Source organism: Calliphora vicina, chromosome 1 (genome assembly GCF_958450345.1).
Source record: "Calliphora vicina chromosome 1, idCalVici1.1, whole genome shotgun sequence".
Classification (NCBI taxonomy): domain Eukaryota; kingdom Metazoa; phylum Arthropoda; class Insecta; order Diptera; family Calliphoridae; genus Calliphora; species Calliphora vicina.
The window spans coordinates 11,381,269-11,408,412 of NC_088780.1; the positions used below are offsets into that span (position 1 = coordinate 11,381,269).

At 30.7% G+C, this 27,144-nt stretch overlaps 5 protein-coding genes across 8 annotated transcripts in view; 1 reads left to right on the top strand and 4 right to left on the bottom strand.

The window, feature by feature from the left end:
* subdued overlaps positions 1-2,113 on the bottom strand; it is a 34,417-nt gene extending 32,304 nt beyond the window's left edge. The window contains exons 1-2 of one of the 2 annotated variants that reach the window (XM_065498986.1): positions 2,008-2,113; positions 1,215-1,929 (exon numbers count right to left, since the gene is read on the bottom strand). In XM_065498986.1, the coding sequence (XP_065355058.1) occupies positions 1,215-1,929; positions 2,008-2,011 (719 nt within the window). In that variant the 5' untranslated portion in view covers positions 2,012-2,113. The remainder of the gene's footprint in view (positions 1-1,214; positions 1,930-2,007) is intronic. The other variant, XM_065498984.1, reaches the window with a different exon arrangement.
* Positions 2,114-3,755: 1,642 nt separating this feature from the next.
* Positions 3,756-5,717, bottom strand: LOC135963963 (double-stranded RNA-specific editase Adar-like). The gene is made up of 2 exons (XM_065515988.1): positions 5,559-5,717; positions 3,756-5,403 (listed from the first exon to the last, which is right to left on the bottom strand). The coding sequence occupies exons 1-2, from the start codon at positions 5,677-5,679 to the stop codon at positions 3,764-3,766; spliced, it is 1,761 nt and encodes a 586-aa protein (XP_065372060.1). The 5' UTR covers positions 5,680-5,717; the 3' UTR covers positions 3,756-3,763.
* Positions 5,718-8,029: 2,312 nt separating this feature from the next.
* Idh3g (Isocitrate dehydrogenase (NAD(+)) 3 non-catalytic subunit gamma) lies at positions 8,030-16,554 on the top strand. Of its 3 annotated transcripts, XM_065498989.1 has the most exons (8): positions 8,030-8,192; positions 8,340-8,417; positions 8,519-9,190; positions 9,692-9,799; positions 9,888-10,074; positions 11,752-11,827; positions 15,417-15,827; positions 15,920-16,554. In XM_065498989.1, the coding sequence occupies exons 1-7, from the start codon at positions 8,136-8,138 to the stop codon at positions 15,445-15,447; spliced, it is 1,209 nt and encodes a 402-aa protein (XP_065355061.1). In that variant the 5' UTR covers positions 8,030-8,135; the 3' UTR covers positions 15,448-15,827; positions 15,920-16,554. The 3 variants fall into 3 exon arrangements, with proteins under 3 accessions (XP_065355061.1, XP_065355063.1, XP_065355062.1); XM_065498991.1 differs by lacking the exon at positions 15,417-15,827; XM_065498990.1 differs by lacking the exons at positions 15,417-15,827; positions 15,920-16,554 and having other exon boundaries at positions 11,752-12,378.
* A 2,967-nt stretch (positions 16,555-19,521) lies between these two features.
* On the bottom strand, positions 19,522-20,187 carry LOC135963968 (large ribosomal subunit protein eL27-like). The gene has a single exon (XM_065515996.1). The coding sequence runs from the start codon at positions 20,147-20,149 to the stop codon at positions 19,742-19,744; it is 408 nt and encodes a 135-aa protein (XP_065372068.1). The 5' UTR covers positions 20,150-20,187; the 3' UTR covers positions 19,522-19,741.
* A 1,688-nt stretch (positions 20,188-21,875) lies between these two features.
* On the bottom strand, positions 21,876-25,645 carry LOC135963969 (uncharacterized). The gene is made up of 4 exons (XM_065515998.1): positions 25,294-25,645; positions 25,033-25,222; positions 22,910-23,026; positions 21,876-22,845 (listed from the first exon to the last, which is right to left on the bottom strand). Exons 1-4 carry the CDS (start codon positions 25,643-25,645, stop codon positions 21,885-21,887), a joined length of 1,620 nt encoding a protein of 539 aa, XP_065372070.1. The 3' UTR covers positions 21,876-21,884.
* Between the last annotated feature and the right edge of the window lie 1,499 nt (positions 25,646-27,144).

Below are 27,144 nucleotides of genomic sequence, written 5' to 3' on the forward strand. Positions count from 1 at the left end.
CCAATTCCATAGATCACAAAGCAGTTCCGAAAATACTTCATAGCAGCGATTTAATATATATTTTTATTTTTTATTGAGAAAAATTAAAAGCAAAGTTTCGAAAGAATTAATTCCATCCATCGCGAATAAAAATATTTTTACCGATTTTGACCCTTTGTCAACTAGATAAATATCTATATTGCCTATGGTTATGTCTTTGTTAGTAATCCAGATAGATATGAAACAAAAATAGGTAAAAATCGAAATATAAGTGCTTTTTGCTTATATTTCAGCCCTTTGTAGGTCGATTTTTCTGAATTTAAATTGCAACCGAACCAGGACTATAGTTTTCATGTATTAAGCATGTATATGTAATTTATTTTGGGGATTAGTAAAGTTGATTTTAATAGACAACAGCTCTGCTGTCGAAAGTTTTTCTATGGGGGAAAAAACTCCGGACTTTGGCCTGGTGAGACTCGGGCCGTTTCGGAGCGAAGATCCAATTGTCGTGGGAACTTCATGACTAGTTATTGATAATTAAGGTTTTCTGGTGAGTTATTATAGATTCAAAGTGTGATTTTTTTTCTAATTCTTTAATTTATTTATGAATCAAAAGTTATTTTTTTTTACTTAGTATTTTCTTAATATAATATTTGTGTATTAGTTTCTTAAATATGTATGCATGATTAAGAATGTTTCTGTTAATTTTGAATTTTCTAATTAATTTTTTTTGCAATCTATCATATGTATAAATATTTTAACATTCCATATTGGCTAGATAACAACGAAAAAAAAGGAAATTTAACACAGACATTATAAGTAAATGTTTGAGTAATGCAAATAAAGTTACAAATAGTAAAAACAATACCGATTCTAATTATATGTATTATACAATAGACATTTTAATTTTTATTATAACATTAAAGGAATAATAATGAAAATCTTAAATTCTAAACACACTATTATTGTAATTAACTGCATAAATAATGTGTATTATAAAAAAGTTTATTTTGTATATTTTGTTATTTTAAACTTAACACCCAGTATTTTAAATGTAGATGAATGTTCATCTGTACTTGTATATGGTAACAATTACAAGCAGGTTTTTTATTTTTAATAAACTGTTTCCAACTTTATATTTTCCTCTTACTTTAGCAGCCTCATATAATATACATATTCAAAACAAAAGACCAACAAAATTTTAAACAAAAGAAATTACATTAAAACTCACTCACCTCTCAGCTGTATTGGCATTTGTCATTGACATCAATGGTGGCTTTTGTGAATCATGATCAGCTGGAGTACGATCACCAACTATGGTTTGAAATTCGTTTAGTTGTTGAGCACGACGACCGGCATCTGAGTTTAAACGTTCACGTTCCATTAACATGGTGGCAACTATTTTCGTACTATCTACACTTTGGCGAGCCCAAGAAGAGCGATTGTCTCTTCTTTTGCCAGCTGAGCTGCTTGAACGGCGTTTCGATTCTCTTTCTCTATTAAGTCTCTCTATAAGTTCCATGTCGAGGGGTGCCAAAGTGGCGGTGTAGGGACGTTCAAAAGTGGTCTCCATTAAACTTGACTCTTCATCTTCCTCCATTTCGTTTGCGCTGGTACTTTGTATATTTTGTTGTTCAGTTGAAGAGCTAGCCGGCACCTTAGCTAGTAAATTGTTTATTTCTTCTTCTTCGTCAGGTTCATTGTCAGCTGTTGGTTTGTTTACATTATTGTTTGTTGTTGACAAATTGTCAGCATCATCATCAACAACAACATTTATTTCATTGTCATCTTCTCTTTCTTTTGCCATTTCCTTTTCAACGTCTTCCTGATTATTGGCCATTGTTGCTGCTGCCAATGTTATTGGGGATTCACTTTCATCTCTGTCATCATCATCTTTACCATCTTGTTTTGTAGCGTTGTTGTCTGTGTAATTATTATAATTTTCTTTTTCTAAAATTAGAATAATTTGATTTGATTCGCTTCTTTTAATAAAAATACATTTTTGCACAAAATCGTTCATTTACGCACCCATTTTAAGTAAAAAATAATCACACTTTTTTTGTGGCAAGTATTAAATTAAGCTAAATAAATGTTTGTTGTTAACTTAAGGCCATTGCAATTTATTATAGTATTTTTTTCCACAATATGTTAGATATCAATTAATTGGATTAATGTAACTTTGTTATGAAATCGTTGTGCATGTTTAACTCTATCACTTAATTTAGCAACATTTCCCGTTTTCATACAAAAATCAAATGATTTTATTATTAGATAATTATATTACACATATTATTTTTTAATTATTTTTATTGTATACGTATTTTTTATAGAAAAAAAAACTTAAATAAATAAACACAACTTTATTGGCCAAGTTTTCTGCAATAACTGATTTTTTTCTACTTGCTTAACAATGATTCACAATAGTGTAAATACAAAAAGAAATGAGCAAAAAAGAACAGTATTGCCAAATAATAACAAAGATATTAAAAACCCCGCAAAAAATATATGAAATCTTGTGTATAAAATTGTTTAATTATTTTAAAGGTCAATAAAAATAGAAATCCGAGAAATTGTAAAGAATTTTTAAAATAATTTTTTGTCAAAAATATTGTAAAAATTTTATCAACTAGACTGGTCATCCTCAATTGTTGTTTTGCTGAAATTATGGCCAAATGAAGTTTAATAAATTTTTTAATTTGAAGCATCGATCAATATTTCAGCATAAGAACAATTGAGGACGACCTATTGCAACATTAAACTTTCTAGTTGATAAAAAGTTTACATTATTTTGGATGTGAGGACAGGGCAATTGCAATAACATTTCACCATTTCTAACATTATTTTGTAAAAGTTCTGTTCATTTGATTATGATCTTGAAAATTCGTCGCTGTTGTTTTTTTAGTGATTTAAGATTTGTACACTCCATTTTTTCAGCCATTTCGATTTGAGGTTCGATTTTTTTGCTCACGGATTTTTTATTAAAAACAATAATTTATTGCTTTTTAGATATACAACACACAGCATTGTTATTTTGTGAATTTATTAAAATCTATTTTATTAAAACTATTTTTAAAAGAAAATTAAAAGAAATTTCACTTTAAATAAAATTTAAGGCTTAAATTAAATAGGTATTCACTTAAAATAAATAAAAGAGAACAAGAAACAAGTAAAAAATAAACAAAATAAAAATGTTATGACAATAGTTGAATATTAAAAGTTTCATAAAACAAAAATTGTCATTCAATTAAGTTTTTATAAAGAACAAAATAAAAAATTAAATTAAAACAAATTTCACTTTAAAAGAAATTTGAGGGAGGCTTAAATTAAAAATTTACTTAAAATAAAAAAAATAAATAAAACAAAACAAAACAGAACATGAAATAAGTTAAGTAATATAAAACAAAATAAAAATGTTATTACAATAGATCAATATTGAAAATTTCATTAAAACATAAAAGTATTGAACAAAAATTGTCATTCGATTAAGGAACTTTAAACAAAACTTGTAAATATTGGATATTCACTGCGAAATTAATTAAATCATTCAATGTTAACTGGAAAATATAGCTTATCTTTTAAAAGAATATATTAAATTGAATATACATACATTGTATGTAACACTAAAATACTAATTTAAAACGAAAGAGATAAAAAAACTTAAAAATAAATTTCATTTTGAAAATTGTTCATTGTTCATTGTTCATCCAAGTTATCCAATTAATAATTATTAATATACCGAAACCGATCGGTATTAAATATTTATATTGAACTTCTCTTGCAAATTTCAATTTAAATTCATTGTAAATTCATTTTGTTCGATGGGTTTTTTAACCCAAGACCCCAAATTGGCACGATAAAAGGCGGACAATAATTCCGTTTTAGCCATTTGAAAGTCTCGGGAATTTTCTTTTGCTTCAGCATAGTTATTGCTCATATAGGCACCGCCTATATTTGGTAAATTGTTTAACAAATAGTTAAACTTATAAAAGAATGCTTGTTTCGATAAACAGGAAGTTTCATTGTAAATTATGCGGCCAGTGGGCAAGGAAATAATTTCAATATCATTATCACCCAAAGTCCAATTAATACCGATACTAGGCACTCTATAAGTATTACGGGGTAACCGTGTGCTAGTCTGGCCCAACAATGGTCGATTAAGGCGATATGGTTGTGGCAGATAACCCAATGTATGTTGAATACGACCACAAGTGGCACGATACATGTGTTGAGCACTAAACATGCTGCCCAAAACAATCGAATGTAAATAGATGGGTTCAACCAGTTGAGACAAGAGAGCTCCCTGTATGCCCACCACATTCCAACGGGTTATTTTATCCGAACAGGACATGGTAAGTAAAGGTTCTCCCAATATCACACCATCCCAGGTTTGGGAATGATAACGAGTACCAACCGGAGTTGTACCTATATCACCTTCTACCTTTGTACGCAACTGACCACATTGACCACTATTAAAAGATGTTGTCGCCATATTATTCAATCTATTATAATCGTGCATACTAAATATGCGGGCATCCCCACACGGAGCGGTATTTATGTACAAATGGAAATGTACATTTGGTTTAAGAGAGTATGGTATTTGTAAACCATATGGATTGGAATGAAAAATCGAAATTCTTGCCGAGTTAGGTTCACAATGCCAACGTAGTTGAGTGTAAAGAAAATTCATTAAACCTCTTTTGGCTATAATCTCAGCATGAGAATCATTGAGAACCGAACCATTGCAACAGATATTACCACCATTCACACACTTGGTGCCGGTAGCAATGGATACAACATGGGCCTGTTCAAAATTCATGTCAAATGTCATTACTATGCCTGCCACCACCTTGTACTCACGAATCTCTTGACGTCCCCGGGTTAGTTCATCAAATTTTTGCATTATTTTCGATTCCACAATATCAGCCAAATGTGAGGGCAATTGCAATGATGATATTTCTCTATTGGTAGTAGCATCAGTTTGAAAAACCATTTGTTGAAATTTTGGTTCACTAGTTGTTTGTGATTTGAAAAAGTTTTTGGTAATTTTTGTGGGAAGATTTTTGAGGTGTTTCAAGATTTGTAGAGCTGCATCTTTTTCAGCCAATTGTTTTGTTTTGCCATGACCAAAAAACTTACGTCCGCCTACCATGGCTGACATCATATAGTAGGGAACAACTGCAGAACCTACCTCAGCCTCTAATGTGAAATTCAAATTTGGATATAAGCTTTTTAAAGTCATTGCAGAATTTACATTTGGTTGAGATCTCGGCCTGACAGAAGTTGCGGCACTTTTTTTGAGTATTTCTCTCACAGTTTTGCATTCATTAGTTGGACGTCTTTTAGCTAATGGTTCCTCAAATAGTATCTCGTTGTCATCACGAGGTCTTTTTTGTGCAGGTTTCGGATGATTGACTGAAGTAATTTCTGCAAAAATGAAATATATTTAAACGTTTTTATTAACATTATTTGCACCATGTTGAAATTTGTTTTGTTTTAAAATTTGGAATTCAAATTAAAATTAGCAAAGAAAATATACCTATAGATTTTAAAAATTATAACTAAATACAAAATTAACTTACTTTGTGTCTTATTCACACTTTCTTCAATTATCATGGAATTTGAATCCTCTTTTTCAATAGGATTTTTTGCAAAACTTCTAACACACACCTTCATCTCTACACCTTCATCTACACAGTCCATAATTGAAAATTTTGTGGTGGTAAAAGGTGTTTTTAATTTTTGACTTCTATTTGCTTTACTTTTTAGCAGATTTGCCAATTCCACAGAAGATTTAACATGTAATTTCGATTTTAGGGCGATACTTTTGTTAGTAGCAGATACTTTCAGATTAGAACTGCTATTTGCAGACAAATTTGTAACATTTTGTAATACTTTCATGGTTTTACAATCGTCCTTAATTTCTTCGATGGTCAATGGTAAAACATTTCTTTGGAAAGCAATTGGTGCATTTTCGCCATCATTAAAAATCATATTTCCAACTTTTTCACATTTGTCATCAATATCAGTAGGTTCATGGAACTTACTTGATATCTTCTTGGGCCCTCTTTCCAACAATACATCTTTAGTTCTTAGTTTCTCCTTACTGGTCACAGCTGCATGTACGTAGGACTTCAATTTATTAGCTTCTAGAAATGTCTTACACAAATTGCTCAATGCCGCCTGGGCACATAAATTCTTAGCCTCTTTATATGTGGTTCCCGTAGCGCTAAATACTCTTCCATCGATTTGCATGGAGACTTTAAAGCAGCATTTATTGTGTACACCAGCAACCAAAGTAGTACTACAACTTACTTTTCCGAAAAGTTTGTTCAGCACTCCTAGAGGATCCTCATTAATATTTAAAATGTCTGGATTTTTCAATAAATTGGATCCGTGACATTTTTGTAATGTATTTTCCTCCATAATTTTTGTTATAATTCTATGAATTATTAAATGAAATATTTTTGTTACCAAAGCTTGTTGAACGCTACAATTTGCAAAATTTACCGTTTTATTTCTTCTTCTTGAATTTTTCTCAACTTATAAATTTAAAATTTGAATTAGATGATTCACAATAGTTATAGATACATGGGTTGCCATGTTAATAATTTTTCACATTTACCTAGCGTTTACACATGCAAGTAACAGTTCGAAAAACACAATACATACATACTTTTGCACTAACACAATCACACATGCAGCCACTTGCAGCTCACTGCCTACTGAATTTAGGTGGACAGTGATTTTCGACACTTTCATACAAGTGATGACAAATAGAGTTGCCAATAAATAGCTTTTAAAAAATTTATCAGAAGGTGGTAAAATAATAATTATATTTTTAACTTATTTTATGTATTTTTGTAAAAGAAAATAGTACAAATGACCACTAATGCTTATCGTTTTCGTAAAAATAGCAATTTCATTAGTTTTAATAAATAAAATTGTTACTAATATCTATAAAAATTGTTAACCTAACATTTTCCCCAGAAATTTTTATATTTGAATATCATGGTAACACTTTATTGTTATGAATAAAAATAATAAAATTTGGTTTCAAGCCGCAAATGGACTTAAAAATAACAAATGCTGATATATAAAAGGTTTATTTATCGAATTAGCTGTAATATTCTTATATTTGTGGCATTTTGAAGACATCATTCTCCTTCGCTAACATTTACAAAATGAACTTTTACTTGCATGTGTAAACGCTCAAGCAACTTGTAGACATTTCGATGTATTTTCGTCATTTTCGATAATAATACGTATTATCAACTTTCATCAATCTACTTGCATGTGTAAACGCAGCGTTAGTAAATCTATAATTGACAATAGCACCTATACGAGGCTCACTTTCGAAAATCAATTTAACATGCATAAATATCTTAAAAATGCTAGTATCCATATAAAATTCTATAAGTTATATATATAGAAATAAATCACGTGACTTAATTTTTTGGTGATCGGTCTATAATTGGTCATAGAAAGGCCAACTTCCTAATTAAACTCTTGGCTGACACTTTTTGTTACAGACTGATTATCACATATATAAAACTAACGGTTTTTGGAGATAATGCCCAACAACAAAACATTACCTCTGGTATCTACAAACAAAAGAGGCTTGCGCAACTAAATTACCTAATGTGAAAGGGGTCTAACTGTAGCCAACCTTGGTATTCTGTTGCTGTTGTTGTAACAGTTCGACTGTGAGCGATTGTTCTTTCCTGGGGAAAAAACTTTCGGTTTGTACAGCTTTCGCAGATTTCTTTGACAATCTTTGGCCGAATATGATTCGGGTCGTTCCGGAACGGAGATCCAATTGTCGTGGGAACGAATTGCTATTCTGTCAATCATAATGCTTAAATAAATGCTAAACAAAGTTTAATTTAAATTAATAGATTATTATGTAATAATATGATGTTATAATTATTATTACTATTTCATCCCAATTCATAACAGTTTTGTTCTTTATTGTACTGAAAAATACAACCCTGCAATTATTGAGCAGTTACTTTTTGATATTGAATACCGGGTAGCACTGTGCTACCAATTACTTTGTGCATAAAAAAAGGCCGACCACCAAAGAACATAAATTTTTGCAAAAATATTCTTTTTCAGTAAATTTTAATAAAAATCCGCCGGAAAATATTTAAAAAATCATGGCAGTACGTTTAACGCAAAGATTGCTCAAGACCCAAACACCATTCCTATGCAGGGTAAGTAGGCAAAAGCTAAATATCCGAGGAAAAAGCAAACAAACAAAATATTTTAAAAAAAAATTACATAATTTAAGCGACAGAAATTTTATCCTGTGATTGTTAGTTATTATATGCAATATACTATTTATAAATATTCCTTTGCAGAGCTATCCTCTTTTGGTGACCAAGGAAAAAACTGAAGATGTTGCACATACCAAATCTGCTTTGCAAAGAAAATTGACGGTAAATTGTTTTTGTATAAAATTTGTTGGCAATATTTATTTTATTAAAACAAAATTGTGAGGTTATAAGAAATATTAACTTTAAATTTATTTTTTATATAGAAAACAGATATTCCTTCAGCTCAATATGGTGGTCGTCATGCTGTAACCATGTTACCTGGTGGTGGCATTGGTCCTGAACTCATGAAATATATACGTGACATTTTCGTCTATTGCGGTGCTCCCATTGATTTTGAAGTCATTGAAATTGATCCCAACACCGAGGGCAATGATGATTTGGAATATGCCATCACCTCGATTAAACGTAATGGAGTAGCTATTAAGGGTAACATTGAAACTAAATCCCATAGTTTGACTGAAGTTTCACGTAATGTGGCCATTCGTAACGAATTGGATTTGTATGTCAATGTTGTACACTGCAAATCGTTCCCCGGTATTCCTGCCCGCCACAACAATGTCGATATTGTTTTGATTCGTCAAAATACCGACGGTGAGTATGCCATGTTGGAACATGAATCGGTGCCCGGCATTGTAGAGAGCATGAAGGTTGTAACCATCGAGAATGCCGAACGTGTTGCTCGTTATGCTTTTGAATATGCCCGTCAAAATGGTCGCAGAAGGGTGACCACCATTCACAAGGCCAACATTATGAAGTTGTCTGATGGTTTGTTCTTGGAAGTGGCCAATCGTGTGCACAAGGATTATCCAGAATTGGAACACAACAACATGATTATCGATAACACTTGCATGCAGTTGGTTTCGAATCCTCATCAGGTGAGTGGAAATAAATTTGAGGGAGGTGTGTTTTCTGGTAATAAAAATAATCGATCATCTGTTATATAAACATATTATTACATATTCGTAACTTTTGAAGCTGATGTCGGATATTATTGATTTAAGATTAATTTTAAAGATAATTATGTCTTCTTTAGACTACATAATAAAAAAAAATTTGATTTCAAAAAATTCATTCATAATTTAAATATAATTTTTCAAGACTTCAGAGGACATAATTATCGGGTCCATAAAATATGAGTACATATTTAAAGTTACAGCTCTTGTAAATTTTCTTGATTTTTACAAAAATTTAAATCGTGAATAAAATCGCGATTTTTTTTAAATTTAAAAAAATAAAAGGAAATGTCCAAAGGACTCCAAAGCGTATAAGCGTATTTGCCGAATATGATCAAAATCGGAATAACCGAGAGGTCAACTTGCTGATATTTCTCCAAAATTTTAAAAATATGTAATTTAAATGAATTTCTTTATTTTCAGTTCGATGTCATGAACATGACCAATTTGTATGGCACCATTGTTTCCAACGTAATTTGCGGTTTGATTGGCGGTGCTGGCCTTTTGTCTGGCCGTAACTACGGTGATCATGTTTGTATTTGCTTTTCCTTTTTATGGTTTGTTTTATAATCTAGTTCATTAATTAATTATTATTGTTTATCATTTTCAACACTTGAAGTATGCCATTTTTGAACCTGGTACTCGTAACACTGGTACTGCCATTGCCGGTAAAAATATTGCCAACCCAGTTGCCATGATCAATGCCAGTGTTGATATGTTGAATCATTTGGGTCACAAGGACCATGCCCGTGTTATTCAGGAGGCCACCTATGAGACCATTGTTGATAAGGGTATTAGAACTCCAGGTAAGTTTCATAATTTAATAAAAAAAAATTTGATGTTTACAATAGATCTTGGAGATATAAGATTCAGACGATGGGCTTTTCGGGGTAGAAAATGAATTTAAATTTTAAAGACACTGAAAATTTAAATTTCAGAAAATTTCAATCAAAATTTTTAATTTTAGAAAATGAATTTTAATTTTAGAAAATGTACTCTACATTTCGTTAAAGAGTTCAACTGAATTTTCGGAAAATTTTTATAGAAAATGTTTAAAAAATCCTTATTACTACAAATGTGAAAAACAAATTTATATAAAATAAAAATTCACTAAAAATTTTTTTTTAAAAAAAATTCTAAAAACATTCACTAAAAATTTTAATTACAAAATTCACTAAAAACTTTAATAAAAAAATATCACAAAAATTTTTCTGAAAATTTCACTGAAAATTCAATAAAAGTTCACAAGAGAGAATTCACTGAAAATTTATATAAACAAAAATTCCAATAAACAATTTATATGGGAGATTTCATGTCCATTTTGAATTCGATGTCTTCCGATCCGGTTGAAATTTGCACCAATGTTAGTTCTATTGGATAGTACACAATTTTTCAACAAGATCGGTGGAGAACTATCTGATTTAGAGGTGGTCAAGCAGGTGCTTTTTCTCATCTATGTAACTTATCTGCTATTGTTCTTAGCAAAATGTGTCCCAAATAGTTTAGATAAGCTATTTCTACAATCTTTTGAAAATTTTTTTTTTTCGGAAATCAAAAACTTTTTTTGATTTTTTTTTCAAAAAAAAGTCAACAAAGTTTTTGATTTTGCAAAAAAAGTTTTGAGTTACAAAACATTTATTTTGATAGATATCCAACTCGCATCCCACTAAGCGACCAAATAGGTCTTCAAGGGAAATATCTAAGCTTTCCTTTGAGAAAAAAAGGGCCATTTTGAAAAAAAATTAAAAAAAAGTTTTTGATTTCGGAAAAAAAATTTCAAAATTAAAATTATTTTTTTTTAATTTTTTTTTATCTAAAACACTGCCTTAGGACCATTCGGTAAATTCGTGAAGCCGATTTTCGAATTTTCCCATACATACAAAATTTTTTCCTAATTTCGAACTTTTGAAAAATTTTATGGCACTTCTACCGATGTATAGTCCACTAAGAATGGATTTTTTGAAAATTATAATTTTAAGGGGGTAAAAACTGGTAAAATCTCTATATCTCCATAACTAACAAAGTTAGCCTCAAAAATCCAACATAATCGAAATTAGGGGGGTTACTCCCTAATTCGATTCGAAAGGAAATCTTTTCGAATTACAATGTATTTAACACACATTTTTGAACATTTTCGTTTTTGGATTGAGTTACGCACTAAGCCTCCTGAATTTTTGCTAAAAAATAAGTGTGGTACTTTTTCATTTTTGAACTTTTAAGGGGATAAAAGAGGCGAACACCGAGTGTTGGTACTTTTTTTTGTATCCCATTAAATTTAAATGGAATTGTAGTCCTAAAAAAATTTCAAATCCATTATTGACCCGTTTTGTTACATTTTTTTGTGCCTTTTTTTAATATTTTTTGTGCCTTTTTTTTAATATTTTTTTTTTTAATATTTTCAAAATTTTTATTAAAATTGTTTATAAAAAGTTTTCCTGTGAATTTCCTCGAAAAATTCTAATTTGTTGATCTTTTATTTTCAGATTTGGGTGGCACTCACTCCAGCACTGATGTGGTTAAATCAATTTTGGATATTCTCTCAAACAAGCGTGTTAACTGGTAATGTCTCCTTTTTTCCTTCTACCGCACTCTATATATAACGAACTATTTTATTTAAATGTTATTTTATTATAAATTATTATTTATGTATTGATTTTCCCATAACCCATCCTTCACCTCCTAAAAAAAAAACATTTACACCTTTAATTTGTTTCTCTTTTTTTAAATGTAGTATTGTTTTATTTTGTTAAAATATTATGTTATTTACTTAATATGCCTGTTAATTTAGTTTAGTTTTTTTCCTCCTCACTTACCCCCCAGTTTCACAATGTCTGTTTGTTTCTTCTAACCTAAAGTTAGTTATGCTAACATACAAGTTAAGAAATAACTAGTCAATGTGAAAATGGGGCTTAAACTTATTGAATTGTCTTTTATTAACTGAACAGTTTAAAAAAATTGTTTCTTTTAGTTATGATAATTTATTTGTATTGTATTATTGATCTTATTATTTTGTAATTATGTTATTTTTTTTTTATTTGTATTCATTTGTTTAGTTAAGCACTTTATTAAATTTATATCCCAACATATAATTTTCTTTATATTAAAAGTAATTTATTGTTTTATTTGTAAAGAAAAGATTTAGTTGTTTGCTAATAGCAATATGTAGCATTAACCAATTTATTGCTTTTTATTAACCTTTTTAATTTGCGTTTAATATTTTGCTTTAACACTTTTACTAATAGTATTATATGTTTTAACTAAAAATTTAGTTTAAGACCTAATTTAACAATCATAACTGGGGCAAGAATATTGGGATATTCGTAACTGGTATTTTGCTTTGTATTTTTTTAAACTTTATTAGTGTATGCTGACTTTTTCAACGGGGACCTTACTTTGTAATGGGATTTGAAAAGAAAATCTTTTGTGAAATTCAAATAAAATCAATTTTTTGGAATTATGTGAATCTCTTAACCACATTCACAGCTTGCCCCTGAAGGTTTATTGTTTTGAATCGATTCGTAAATAATTTCTCAGAAGGAATTTATCTGTGTTTGACTTTATAAAACTACGAATGTCATTTTAAAAGGAAATATTTCTTGGAATCAAACTTTTTAATACATTTGTATACCCTTCACCTTCGTGAGAAGGGTATATATAAGTTTGTCATTCCGTTTGTAATTTCTACATTTTTCATTTCCGACCCTATAATGTATATATATTCTGCGGAGTCGATTAAGCCATGTCCGTCTGTCTGTCCGTCTGTCTGTTGAAATCAAGACCCCAGATATCTTCCGGATCCAAATCTTCAATAATTCTGTCAGACATGCTTTCGAGAAGTTTGCTATTTAAAATCAGCAAAATCGGTCCATAAATAACGGAGATATGAGCAAAAAACCGGGACAACCTCGATTTTTGACCTATTTTTTATCTATATCTGGATTACTAAGTCATTAATATAGACAATATGGATATCTAATGATAGATATTTCAAAGTCCATTGCAACGATGTAGATAAGGCTATAGTAAGTTGTACCTACAATGGGTCAAAATCGGGAAAAATATTTTTTAACCCGAATTTTTTTTCATCAACAATTTTTTTTGTCATACATTTTTTTTCCAAAAAAAATTTAAAAAAAAAAAAATTTAATTTTGTTTACCTAAAAATATTTAAAAAAATTAATTTTAAAGTATAATTTGGTGAAGGGTATATAAGATTCGGCACAGCCGAATATAGCTCTCTTACTTGTTTATGAATTATTTGTTATAATTCGATAACATTATTTCGAATTGATTTGTACAAAAGAAAAGTAAAATCTTTAAATATATGTTTCATACAATTTAAAGCAAACAAAGCCAGATCGCACAATCGATTCAGATAGGCCTGAAAGGGATATATAAGTTTGTCATTCCGTTTGCAATTTCAACATTTCCGTCTGTATGTTGAACTCAACTTTCCAAAGGCCCCAAATATTATGATTATTATACAATATGGATATCTAATGATAGACATTTGAAAGACCTTTCCAACGACATAGAAATTCGTACCGAGAATTGGTCAAAATGGGGATAAATATTTTTTAACCCGATTTTTTTTTTCACCAAAAATTTTTTTCTACCAAATTTAAAAAATAAAAAAAAATTTTACGAAAAACATTTTTCACCCAAAAAAATTTGTTTCTCAAAAAAAATTTTCCTTCATCCCAACATTTTTTCATCAAATATTTTTTTACCAAATTTTTTTCTCACCAAAAATTCAAAGACCTTTCCAACGACTTATATAACGCCATAGAAATTCGTACCGAGAATGGATGAAAATGTGGAAAATATTTTTTAACCCAATTTTTTTTTCACCAAAATAAAAAATTTATCAAATACATTTTTCACTCAAAAACAAATTTGTTTCTCCAAAAAAATTGTTCTTCTCCAAACAGTTTTTCTCACCAAAAAACCAAAGACCTTTCCAACGTCTTATATAACGACATAGAAATTCCGAGAATGGGTCAAAATGGGGGAAAATATGTTTTAACCCGATTTTTTTTTTCACCAAAATTTTTTTTTACCAAATTTAAAAAATAAAAAAAATTGTACCAAAAACCTTTTTCATTCAAAAAAAATTAGTTTCATCAAAAAAATTGTTCTACATCCAAAAATTTTTTCATCAAATAATTTTTAAACAAAATTTTTTTTCTCATCAAAAATTCAAAGACCTCTCCAACGACTTACATAACGACATAGAAATTTTTTAACTCGATTTTTTTTTCACTAAAAATTTGTTTCTACCAAATTTAGCAAAAACATTTTTTACTCAAAAAAATTTGTTTCGCCAAAAAAATTGTTCTTCATACAAACATTTTTTCATAAAATATTTTTTAACAAAATTTTTTTTCTCACCAAAAATTAGTTATTAACAAAAATAATTTTTAATTTTTATCTTAAAATCTACTTTGGGGAAGGATACAAGCCGAATATAACACTCTTACTTGTTATTAATCTACAATTTGTCACTAATTTTTATATTATAACTGCAAAACTAACAAGTTTATTGTAATAACTCGGAGATTTTTGGCTAAAAATGCCAAAAATATCCCAAAGCATAAAAGCTTAACTAACAAAATTTTTAAGCAACTGGGTTTTAAGGTGCATTTAATACTTGTGAACAACTTTAGCAACAAAATACACGCAACTCGATACACACGCACACACATTTTATATTATTTAACCTGTGATTTTGGTAGCCAAGTAGAACTTTATTGGTTTATACTAGAACACGTATGTAATTGTTATTAATTTATTATTATAATTTACAACTTTTTTGGCTTTTTAAAATTTAAAATAATTGGTTTTTTCAAAATTTATTATTTTTTTTATTATTTTATTTAAAAAACATTTTAATTGAAAACAAAACAATGCAAAACTAATGTCAATGTGTTTAATCTTTCTCTCTTCCCTCCAAACCCCCCCCTCAACTCATAAAACCCCCCAAAACAACGGCTTAATGTGTTTCCCTTTACCACCCTGACATTTCAAAATAAATTTTTGTGGTGTGGTGTTTTTGTGGCAAAATCATATAAAAAAATCAAAAAAAAAAAACACTGGATGGTTTAACGTTTAAATGTAATTGGTAAACAAAAAAAAAAAAACAAAACAGGCCTCATGGAAACTTTTACAGTAAATTTTAAACAGGATTTTTTTTTAACTAATCCATAATTATGTTTTCATTTATTTTAATTTATTTAACCACCAAATATTAAAATATTTTACCCTATGATAAATTGAGATAAAGTATAACTTTAGTGTTTAAGTAACCTCTACAAATACTAACCTTTAAAACCAGAAAACAAACCCCAAATTTCCTTTTTACAACGGCCTATAAAAAAAAGCTTACATGTGAAGTGAAATGTTTATTACGTTCCTGTTACTGTTTGAAAACTTTATGATTGGAAATTTGTTGAATACCGTACCCCCCCAAAAAAAACCTAAATCCCTAAACAAACCTATGGCTGTGTGTTTGTTACTCTCACTAATTACTCAAAAGGACTTTTCATTAAACAATTTGCAGGTAATTTTAATATTTATCAATAAACTTTTTTATTTTCTAGCTTTACAATTCTTAGATTATTCAATATTTCTTTTCTGTTTTCTATTTTACAGAGTTCTCTGCTTGTCAACTACAGCCGCCTATTTACTCTTCTATTTAAAAAAGATTCATCTTTAATTTGTTAATTATTTCTTTCTAATATACTTTTTATCAATCAATGAGTTTCCAGTCATAATTATATTCTATACATAGTTTAATATCTTAAATTTAAATTGTATTCTATTAACATACTCCACTTAATGCAACATTAAAAAAACACTTGCTTTTTAAAAAGCTTAGTGTTTTTTACAATTCAAATATGTAATTTTTAATTATACTTACTTGACTTTACTTAAAATCCCTCCCTTCCTAATCTTATGTATCTTACTATTTTATGCTATTATTGTATTATTTGTGATTCTCAATTTATTTTATTCTTATGATTTGTTTGTATTATTTTTCCTTTTTTTTTGTTAACAAAATCAATTTATATGTCATTAAAAACTTAGGAATTCTACCACTAAACTTGACCATTATGTATTAAATTTGATTTAGTTTACTATTATTTTTTTTAACTTAAATCATAAACAAATTTTATTAACCGTATTGATATAATTTAAAAAAAAAACAACCATACAATTGATTTAATCGAATATTTGTTTAGATAGTCAAGTAAATAATTAAATTATTTGAAACCATAGAAAAAGAACTTTGTTTTATTTTAAATGGGATACAATTTTTAATATTATAAAAGGACAAAGCTTCGAATTAATTAATTCAACTTTACAGAAATCTTAATTCAGAATTAAAAATGTTAAGAATTCATTCCACAAAAAACAAATTATTTAGCTTTATTCAAAGACTTTTATTTTAATAGAATTCATTCATTATAAAATTCATTCAACCTTTGAATAGTTACAGCTTTTTTAATTCAAATTTAATTCGAGTTGAATGAACATAATTTTATATCCTTCGCTATGAGTGGTGAAGGCGTCATTCCGATTGTGGTTTCTACATTTTTCATTTGCCTCATTATAGATATCAAAAATGAATTAAGTTCAATACGGTTGAAGTAATGATGAAATTAAGCTTATGAATTATTGTAATTTGTAATAAATGCCTTAAATGAAATGCATAGAGAATCATATGTCTGATACAAAAACAAAATACATTGACTAGCATGTATTTTGTTGTTGCCAGAGCTAGGTTTTTGACAACAGACTTAGGTTTCTGACAATTACGTCTCGTCTCTATGTTACCCTATGATGAAATGTTAAACCGATTCTGAGTCGATACTTTAAGGTGGGTGTTAAACTAAAACGCCCAAAAATGGGCGTTACAAACATCAGCCAGCTCAAACGCATAATTTGTGCCGAATAACGAGTGATACCCAGTGGAGAAATATTCAAAGCTGCCTTAAGACTGTCACAGGCTCTATTCAAATTACATCGGAACATCCGGGGTTGTCATAGAATCCAATCATTGTCGGAATCGGTTTTAAAAATGACAAAAAAAAATACATTGGATTCCATAAGACAAATGTACCGTCTTATGGAATCCAATGTATTTTTTTTTGTCTAATCGATAAAGAATTTAATTCTAGATCGAATATAAAACCGATGACTCTCGATTTCACAAGACCAATGTGCCTTTTCTGTCGTTTTCAATATCGATTCTGACAATGATTGGATTCTATGACAACCCCGATCATCTACACGAGAAAACGAAGGTTCTTCCAGTTAAGGAACACAACGTAATGCTGTCAAAACAGTGGGTGTGTTCGTAAATTCAGTATGATTGCATCACTGCATCAAATTAAAAGTTTAGCTTTCGAAAAAGCATATTTGCGATTATTGCTTTACGTCAAACGTTTTTTAATGCAACCAATGCATCATTAAGTTATATGTTGCAAAAGTTTGCAGGTCGTGGCATCAGTGATGCACAAATTTACTGCATTTACGAACACACCCAGTTCCTCCTGGGATGTTATCCGGTGAGTCATCCAAGCTTCAACATCACACGGCTGAACCTACCCCGAGTCATAACAGGAAGTATCTTCGTGGTAAACATACAAAGGTAAGTGATGGATCGCAATTCGTATACGGCAGCTTTGAACGACATTTATAGAAACGCTATCAATACATCGGATACAGCATAACGCGAATGATGTACTTGGAGATCACCCATCCATCGCCTATAACAGACTCGGAGAAAAACATGCCTCGGAAAACAAGAGTAGCTCTGGCACAACTGAAGTCGGAATGGAGCAACAGGAACAATGTATGCCCAGCATGTGGTCAGGGTCCCCATGATACCACCCACATATTCAACTGCCCAGCTACTTAGTCCAATGGATTTGTGGACCAACCCCGTTAAAGTAGCACAATTTCTTGGCCTTGACCTCGATGCAGAACCCCCAGATTAGAAAATTGTATAGTTTAAGCTGTTACAACAACAGCAACTTCAACAACGAAACAATCGCGAGTATTGCAGAAAACGCAAAACCATGCACTCCGAATCGCAACCAAATGTGGATCACTTGCATGAGGAAACCAGGATGCTGTCTGTCAGGCAACATAATCATCAGCCCAAGTATAAACAAAAATTTAAAGTTTTTTTTCTTTTCTTATTTTTAACATTGAATTTGAAGAGGAAAAATGGGAAAAACCATCCCTTCCCAACAATCAAATTTGTATGGAAGATCCCCCTCTCGACACATCCGGCGTTATATTGGAGACATCCAGGATGTCATCCACAAGCAATTTCGGATAGTGAGAGGCAGTTCCAGGAAAACTCGATCAACACTTGCACGGTTGGAGCAGTATTCTTAACTGCTACCAGAAACGAATTGTTACATGCACTCTTAATCGATGCCCTGCCTATCTCCAAAGCCCTCATGACGCTGTCCCCGTAGGCCCACTTAAACCCTATAGACCTAAGGTTAAGACCGATAGAGGTGGCACAATTTATCCAGTTCCCAGTACCACCTCATGACAGCGATAATTAAATAATTATTGAATATTTTTTCAGGGAAGAACTTCCAACAATTGTTAATGCAATGTTTGGCAGTGCTTCAAGGTTAATTATGGATGGCAACGAAACTTCAGTTGCGTTGTCAGCAATGGTATTACAGATGGCAACTGGCAGCAATAATTTCTGTTGCCAAATTGGCAAACAAAAATTTGTGAAAATTCGCTTGCCATACATAATCGATCCATTAACCTTTTCTGATATTTCATAGCATAGATTTTTCCCATCCCAAATGTTGTTATTTAAATAAATGCAGGCTCTGATAACCTTTGGCGAACCGGTAACGACCTGGCAGTTTTTTTTAAATTTATTAAAAATGTTTTTTCAGACCTTAAGATTCCCAGCAAAAAATATCAATTGTTCTGTATTCTAGAAAGCGGAGGCAAGTTATTAATTTTATTCAACTGTGTTTACGTTTGTAAAAAACAAAACAGTTTTGCAAATAGAGAAAAGGATTTTATATGAAAATATTAAAATAAATGTAGAAAATTATGGCATTTATTTGAAATTTACTTCCTCATATTAAAATAAACGTGAAACTAGTCCCGTATAACAATAAAAAATAGTCTGCATGGGGTAGAAATTTTTTGCACACATTCACTTCTTTCTATAAATTGATTTTAACACATTATCTTAAACAAATTGTTTTTAATTTATTTTCCATTAAAAAAAATACGTTACAAAATGTGCCTCTACACAGGGCAATATATAATAGCATATGATAAAAAACATATAAAACTATGTTTATTATCCAACAAATATTGATGTGTTAGTTGTTTGGTTGTTATTTAATTAAAAAAACTTCACAAACACACTCGAGATAGGACGAGTCCGCCATCAGAATGCAGAGGTTATAAAATCACAACTTAGAAGCGCAACTTTTGGAAGAACCACTTGTTCTTGCCCTCCTTGTAGGATGATTCGAATTTAACACGAGTCTGGAAACGGTGTGTTTTCCTCTTGATGGGATCTTTAAGATCCTTAGGCGATACCTTATCGAAACTGATTTCACTGGCCGAGTAACGGGTGGGCATCAAATGGTTGTAGTTCAACACCTTCAAGAAAGGCTTGACCTTGGACTTCTTCTTCAACTTAGTCTTGCCCATGGACTTGGTGACCTTGCGGGGGTATCTATCGATACCAGCAACAAGAGCATGACCGAATGGCTTTTCGGGAGTGCCATCGTCAAGGGTCTTGACAACGATAGCCTTGCGGCCGGCGTAACGTCCGCTAAGGACAATTACGATTTTGTTTTGTTTCATAATCTTCCTCATCTTGCTGGCTATGGTTGTTGTTAGATAGAAGTAACAATTTGATGGCATCAATCATCATATAAATAAATTGCACACAGATGTTGATGTAGTCATGGAATCCAGCAGTAAGCAAAACATAAAATTAAACAGAAAATATGTTAAATATTAGTTAAATTTTATTTTAATATTAACTAATAAATAAATCAAGTGAATTAGCTGTAATTTCCACGTTTTTAAAACTATTTTCCATGTTAAAACACTATTATTTGGAGTTTTTGATTTTTTAGCAAATGAACATTTCTATTTTTACATTTGACTCTTGAAAACTCAATTTTTTTCAAAATAAATAAGCATTTTTATAGTTTAATACATGTAATATATTTTAATCTGTGTTATTTACTAGTTTGTATCACTATTTTTAAATAATTCACTTGATTTTTTAATAAATTATTAATAATTTTACGAACACAACGCACATTTCTTATGACTTGAGAAGAGAAAAGAATTGACATTTCGTTCACCAGTTTGACATTTCTTATCAAAAACTATGTTTAGTAAGCATAAAACTAATATAAACAAAAGCTTCTTGCTATGAAATTGCATATTTATGCTGACAATACATGACATTTCATTTTAGTTTCTTTGCGTGTCTCCAAATGTCGGTTGTGTGTGGTTGAAAATTAATTAAAATAAATGGAAAAGATGTTGTTTAAATTGAAAAAATGTGGTAAAAGTGTAAATAAACATGTTGCAAATAAGTGGAGAATGAAATTTGTATAAAAATGTAACGTGAAATGTGTTTAATTCGTGTGTAAAGTTAGGGCTTAAAATTGCCTTAGAAAAAAGTAACGGTACTTGTTAAAAATTAGTGAGAGCATTGTGTGAGAGAGCAATAGAAGTTGTTCTCTTGGTGTTGCCATTAATTTAAAGCTGGCAACACTTAAATTTGTTTAATTCAGCTCCGTTTTTATTTCCGTTTAGTAAATTGGCGCGGTTTTTAATTTTTTTTAGAAAATTTAATAGAAAAATTAAAATTATTAAAAAAGAAATTGTGAAATGAGATGAAATTAAGAAATTATTTAAATATTCATAAAAATGCATATAAATTCAAGGAATTTTGTATTAAATGAAAATTTTAATGTAAAATTTTTTGTTTGTTTTTTGATTAAATTAACTAATCGAATTTACAAATTTGTTTTCAATTCCTTTATTGGAATTTCAAACATATATGTATGTTATTGATTGATTTGAAAAGAAAATTATTAGTTAAAACGAATATCTGCATTTTTATGAATTTCTTTAAAAAAGAAAATCTTTAAATATGTTAAATAAATACAATAACTAAAATTATTAATTCTTCAACAAATAAATAAGTGTGTGGTGGAAGCTGTATAATGATGACTCTTACATATTTTTCTCGTTTAAAAAAGGTAAGTTTTTATTTTTTAAATTAATTTATGACAGTTTTATAAAATATATATATTTTAAAAGTGAATTTAACAAATTGCTTTTTTATTATCATTTAATGATTTGAAAATTTGAAATTTGAAAATTTTACATTAAAAATGGGTTGTGGTTTGGAAAGATTGACAAATATATATCCCATTCGTTGCCTATTGAAAATGTTATTTTTTCTCAAAATTAAAACATCAAAATACGGTTTCATATTACTTCATTTTAATATAGAAATTTAAAATTTTTTTAAAGTTTTGAGCTTTTCGAAATTGAAAAGCATATTTTATTTAGAAATATTCTTTTAACATTCCCTATTCTTTTCCATTTCCAAACACATTATCTTGATTTTCTCTCTCAAAAGTTTTCCATTTTGATTGCGTAACAACTCTTTCACAAAAAACACGCCATAATGTATTATTTTATGTGCAACCTCCGTCTTACTCTCTACATATTTAATTATTTGTTCCTCTGTTAAAGTACTATCCTCTCTTTTAACCACCGCAGCAGCAGATGCATCCTGTTGGATTTCATTATAAACACCAAAAACACAAACATCCAAAATATCGGGTAATTCAGCAATTATCTCTTCAATGTCCTGGGGTGAATATTGGAAACCCAAAAATTTCATTACATCCTTACAACGACCCACCAAAAATAAAAAGTTATCCTCATCCATATAACCCAAATCGCCAGTGCGTATAAAACCTTCAGAGTCTACAATTTCAGCTGTAGCTTTAGCATTGTTATAATAACCACACCATTCGTAGCCCTGGTTGACACAGATCTCTCCAATTTCTCCGGGACCTAAACGCTGACCACTCTCCGGCTCAACAATTTTCAGCTGAACATTTGGCAAAAGTCTACCCACTGATTTGGATTTATTAGCATTTAATCTGCCCGATACACCACCAGTTTCAGTGCCACCATAACCATAAAACAATAAACCTTGTGTTAAAACCGAACGCATGTGTTGGAGATTTATCTCCGAACAATAGGATCCTGCGGTAAAAATCAAATTAATACTTTGCATGTTTTCTTGGGAGTATGATTTCAATAGCGATGTTTGCAGCAAATTTGAGGGATTAGTTGAAAGAAAGTTGATTTTATATTTCTGTATAATCTCTAGCAAATATTCGGGTGTAAATGGTTGGGTGGTAATGATGCGTGTACCTCCCACCAAAACATTGGCCATAAAGGTCAACAGACCACTAGACCAATCTATGCTGCTGCTGGTAAACATTTTGGTGTTGGCATGAGTAAAACTGGAAGGGGTTGAATTATGAGTTTAGAAGGGAAACTATTTTGAATTATGTGGGAAATATTTACCTGAAATCTGTGACACACATTCTATTGGGCACGCAAACACCTTTGGGCATTCCGGAAGTGCCCGATGATACTAATATGACCATAGTTTGATTACTGCCATATTTAAGAGGTTGCGCTCTGAAAATATAACAAATAAAAACAATATTTTTAAAGATTATAGAACATTTGAACTACAGCTCCATCGTCCATTATACAATTTTTAAAATCCAACAGTAGGAGGAATAACAAAGATTATTTGAGAAGACATCAACACTGTTCACTCAATTAATAGACCGGCTCTCAGAAGACTGCTGAAATGCTTAGAATTATCTCTAAATTTTGAGCACTAAAGGCTCTGGAGTGTCATCTAATACACTCCAACCTAGTAGAAGACTGTAGGAGAGCTCTAGAGGATCTATTGGTCCAGGGCCTTATGGCCAAAACTGGATGCAAACGCGACTGGAACACTGATAGAGTTGGATAGGTATAATCTCAGGATTCTAGTAAGAGTGATAACCGGCCATTGCTCAATTGGAGCCTTTAAGGGTAAATGGGATAATGGCACACAGGACTTCTGTAGAGTGTGTGGGGATGCAGAGGAACTAGAGACAGTAGAGCACATTATGTGCAACTGCCCTAGGTTACAGGGTCACAGACTTAGATGGCTAGGAAATAGATTTCTGGACGAACTTGGTAGTGTTGCTGGCTGCAAACTAAGCAACATACTAGGTTTCATTAAGGGAATAGGGTGGCTATTTAAGGGACGTTCTACAGCGATTCCAAATCCGTGAAAAGATCTATCTATCTTTCTTTCTTCCTTTCTCTTTTCAACAGGCGATACTTTGGTCTCTTATATTACTCTAAGGCTATCCTCTTTGTCAACCTATTTGAAGGGAATCACAATGGACCTCAAGGTCTCCGAGTGGAAGTGCACATAGTGTACACCCCTTTCCTAACCTAACCTAGGATTATCTCTTCTCTTGGCTCAAAAACATATTTAAGCAATAACTTAAAACAAAACACGTCAAACATTGAAAGAAGACAAAAGTCGCTGGAAAAACAAAGAATATTCGTGGAAACATCGACAGTGGTCAGACCAAAAACGTAATAAATCGTCATGTGAAGACAAAAGTCTGCGTCCTCGTTACCCAATTTAGAAAACAACCACAAAGAAACACTATACTTGATCACATTCCCACGACAGCCGGTTCTACGCACCGGAATGACCCGAGTTCACTCGGCCAAGGGCTGTCAACTCAGCAAACACTGCTGCTATAACAACAACAACAACTATACTTGATCTAGAATACATTAAAGATTTGTGAAACTTAAGAGAATAAATATATGGGAAAAAACCTAATTTATTTGAGAAAGAACTGCTCATCATTTGAGGCCAAGAACGAATCAAGCCAATTACGGATACTCTGTTCTGAAGTGAAGCGTATTTCAGAGAGAGCGTTCTGTATTGATCGAAACAAATAGTAGTCGGACGGGGCAAGGATGAGACGAAAGTTCCCAACCACTGTTAAAATAGTTTGTAACAGGTATTTCAACATGCGTCCTAGCTTTGTCATGTTGGAATATTTCATGTCTGGCTGCATATTCTGGATGTTTTTCGGCCAATGCTCGCTTCAAACGAATCAGTTGCGTTCGGTACAGGTTCCCTATGATGGTCTGGCCTGATTTCAGCAGCATATAATAGATAGTACCCTTTTGGTGCCACCAAATACAGAGCATTACCTTATCACCATTTATATTTGGCTTTGGTGTCGCAAGTAATGATTTTCTTTTATAGCGTTGAGTCGTCTCTCAGCTTCATTCGTATGGTAACTATATTTTTCCTGCCATAATGAGTAGCTCCCAATGATTTTGCAAGCATTTGATAATAATCAAACTCACAATGACATCAATGAACCACGTTCTAAAGATACGCCATCTATTGTAAATCCCACATTACTAAGTCATACACCCAATATAATTTATTCTTCAAAACCAAATATTCACACTTTAAATTATTAATTTAAATATTTTCTTTTATACTATCTCTTAATATTTAGGGTCAGGCAGTTTATGCAACAAATATTTTGTAGAATTTAGAATAACTGATAAGAGTTTCATATTTAAACAAAGCTATTTTTACTTACTGATACAATTCCTCATCCATTGAAGCGGCCTGTAATAAATCTTCCACTTTTGCCACATTTTCCAAATGATTAGACAATGTATATATTAAAGGCTGAAAGTTAACACAAGCTGCTTTCACTTTCTCATATTGCAAACCATCGCAGAAAATAATCTTGGGTCGGCTAAAATCATAAAGATTTTCAACAACAGCTAAAAATAAATAAACACAAACATTGTTAATCAGTTGTTATAAATTGATTGGCTATCAAACAAAAATGTACCGGTTTCCAATCTACAATTAATGGCCTGAAAAGGTGTGCCATTAAACCAGGCCGCCAAAGCTACAGACATTACATATGTAGTATCTGGTGAGAAAATTCCCACTACATCATCACCCGTCAGAGAAATACTCTTGAAATATTTAGCAATCTTTATGGCAATATTTAATGCTGAGCCATAGGTCATTGTGGTATTCTCGCTATCCGAAATTTGCATAATATCTTGGGGATTTTTTAAGCGTAACATGGATAAAGCTATTTCTCCGGCAGAAATATTTTCATTACAAAGTTTGGGTTTTTTCAAACCTTCCCAGAGTTTCTGCTCTTTATCGTAGTTGGTGATAAAGTCTGCCATTTTTTTGTATTGAAATTATTTAGTTTTTTTTTTCTACGATTTAAGATCTTCCGTAGTTGTGTGCTTGTTTATAAATTTTGTTTGACTAAATATTTGTTTATTGCAAATTTAACTTTCACTTTTGATATTCGTTAAAGGTAATCTTATCTAAACAATATTAAAGGGGAGTGACGCCATAGTGTGAACGTTGAAAACTATCTTGAATTTTGAAAGATATTAATTAATTGAGTGCTTATACCTACATACAGTGGTTGACAAAACAATGGAAACTTTTCCAAATATTCCATATGTAGTCCAAAATTTAAAATATTTTTTTAAAATAATTTTTTTTTTGTTTTTAGTTTTTTACTTGTTTAGTTTTATTTATATAAATTAACTGAAAAACAAACAATGTGTGTGAAGTTAAATTCGAATTTAACTAGCACAGACAAAAACCACATTTTTTAACATTGATCATTTTACAGTCAACATAGCACTGTTAAGCACTTAACAGTCATCATAAATAAATTGTAGTACATGAAATATATCTGAAATATGTATCTGAAATAATTTCAGAACTATAAAAAATAAAAAAAATAATAAAAAAATAAATCTCTGACGTGAAATAAAAGTAAGATAGTAAGAATTAATATTGGAATTTAAATAAAATTGAGTTTTTTGAAAACAAAAGCTGGATAGGATTAGTGACCATTTTGGGAACTGGGTGAAAGGTTCGCATACTACACTATATAGAAATGTTGGTGCAATGAGCACTTGTTGGAACTGTTATAGTGGGATACCTGAAATAATCTTGGGATTTGAGAAAACTTAAGTTTTTTGAAAAAAAAGCTCGAGATGATTTGTGACCATTTTGGAAACTGGGTGAATGGTTCGCATACTATACTATATGGAAGTGTTGGTGCAAGGAGCACTTGTTGGAACTGTGGTAGTGGGATATCTGAAATAATCTTGGGATTTGAGAAAATTTGATTTGAAAAATAGTATTTTTTTGAAAAATTTTCTGGAGAGGATTTTTGTCCATTTTGGGAATTGTGTGGAAGGTTCGCATATTACACTATATAGATATAGTGGTCCAAGAGGTACTTGTTGGCACTGTGGTAGTGGGATATCTGAAATAATCTTGGGATTTGAGAAATTTCGACTTGAAAAATGTAATATTGCTGGAGAGGATTAGTATCCATTTTGGGAATTGTGTGGAAGGTTCGCATATTACACTATATAGATATGGTGGTCCAAGAGGTACTTGTTGGAACTGTGGTAGTGGAATATTTGAAATAATCTTGGGATTTGAGAAATTTCGACTTGAAAAATTTTATTTTTTTTTTTGAAAAATTTTCTGGAGAGGATTTTTGTCCATTTTGGGAATTGTGTGGAAGGTTCGCATATTACACTATATAGATATGGTGGACCAAGAGGTACTTGTTGGAACTGTGGTACTGGGATATCTGAAATAATCTTGGGATTTGAGAAATTTCGACTTGAAAAATGTAATATTGCTG

What these genes read in the sequence shown, in the direction of transcription:
- LOC135963963 (XM_065515988.1), bottom strand. Translation starts at nt 5,679, where the DNA reads ATGGACTGTGTAGATGAAGGTGTAGAGATGAAGGTGTGTGTTAGAAGT. An exon ending in AAGTGTGAATAAGACACAAA is followed by an intron (nt 5,404 to 5,558) that starts GTAAGTTAATTT and finishes TCATTTTTGCAG; the next exon opens with AAATTACTTCAGTCAATCAT.
- LOC135963968 (XM_065515996.1), bottom strand. Translation starts at nt 20,149, where the DNA reads ATGAGGAAGATTATGAAACAAAACAAAATCGTAATTGTCCTTAGCGGA.
- LOC135963969 (XM_065515998.1), bottom strand. Translation starts at nt 25,645, where the DNA reads ATGGCAGACTTTATCACCAACTACGATAAAGAGCAGAAACTCTGGGAA. An exon ending in TAATTGTAGATTGGAAACCG is followed by an intron (nt 25,223 to 25,293) that starts GTACATTTTTGT and finishes ATTTATTTTTAG; the next exon opens with CTGTTGTTGAAAATCTTTAT. An exon ending in ATGGATGAGGAATTGTATCA is followed by an intron (nt 23,027 to 25,032) that starts GTAAGTAAAAAT and finishes TTATATTTTCAG; the next exon opens with AGCGCAACCTCTTAAATATG.
- Idh3g (XM_065498989.1), top strand. Translation starts at nt 8,136, where the DNA reads ATGGCAGTACGTTTAACGCAAAGATTGCTCAAGACCCAAACACCATTC. An exon ending in AAACACCATTCCTATGCAGG is followed by an intron (nt 8,193 to 8,339) that starts GTAAGTAGGCAA and finishes ATTCCTTTGCAG; the next exon opens with AGCTATCCTCTTTTGGTGAC. An exon ending in TAAGGGTATTAGAACTCCAG is followed by an intron (nt 10,075 to 11,751) that starts GTAAGTTTCATA and finishes TTTTATTTTCAG; the next exon opens with ATTTGGGTGGCACTCACTCC.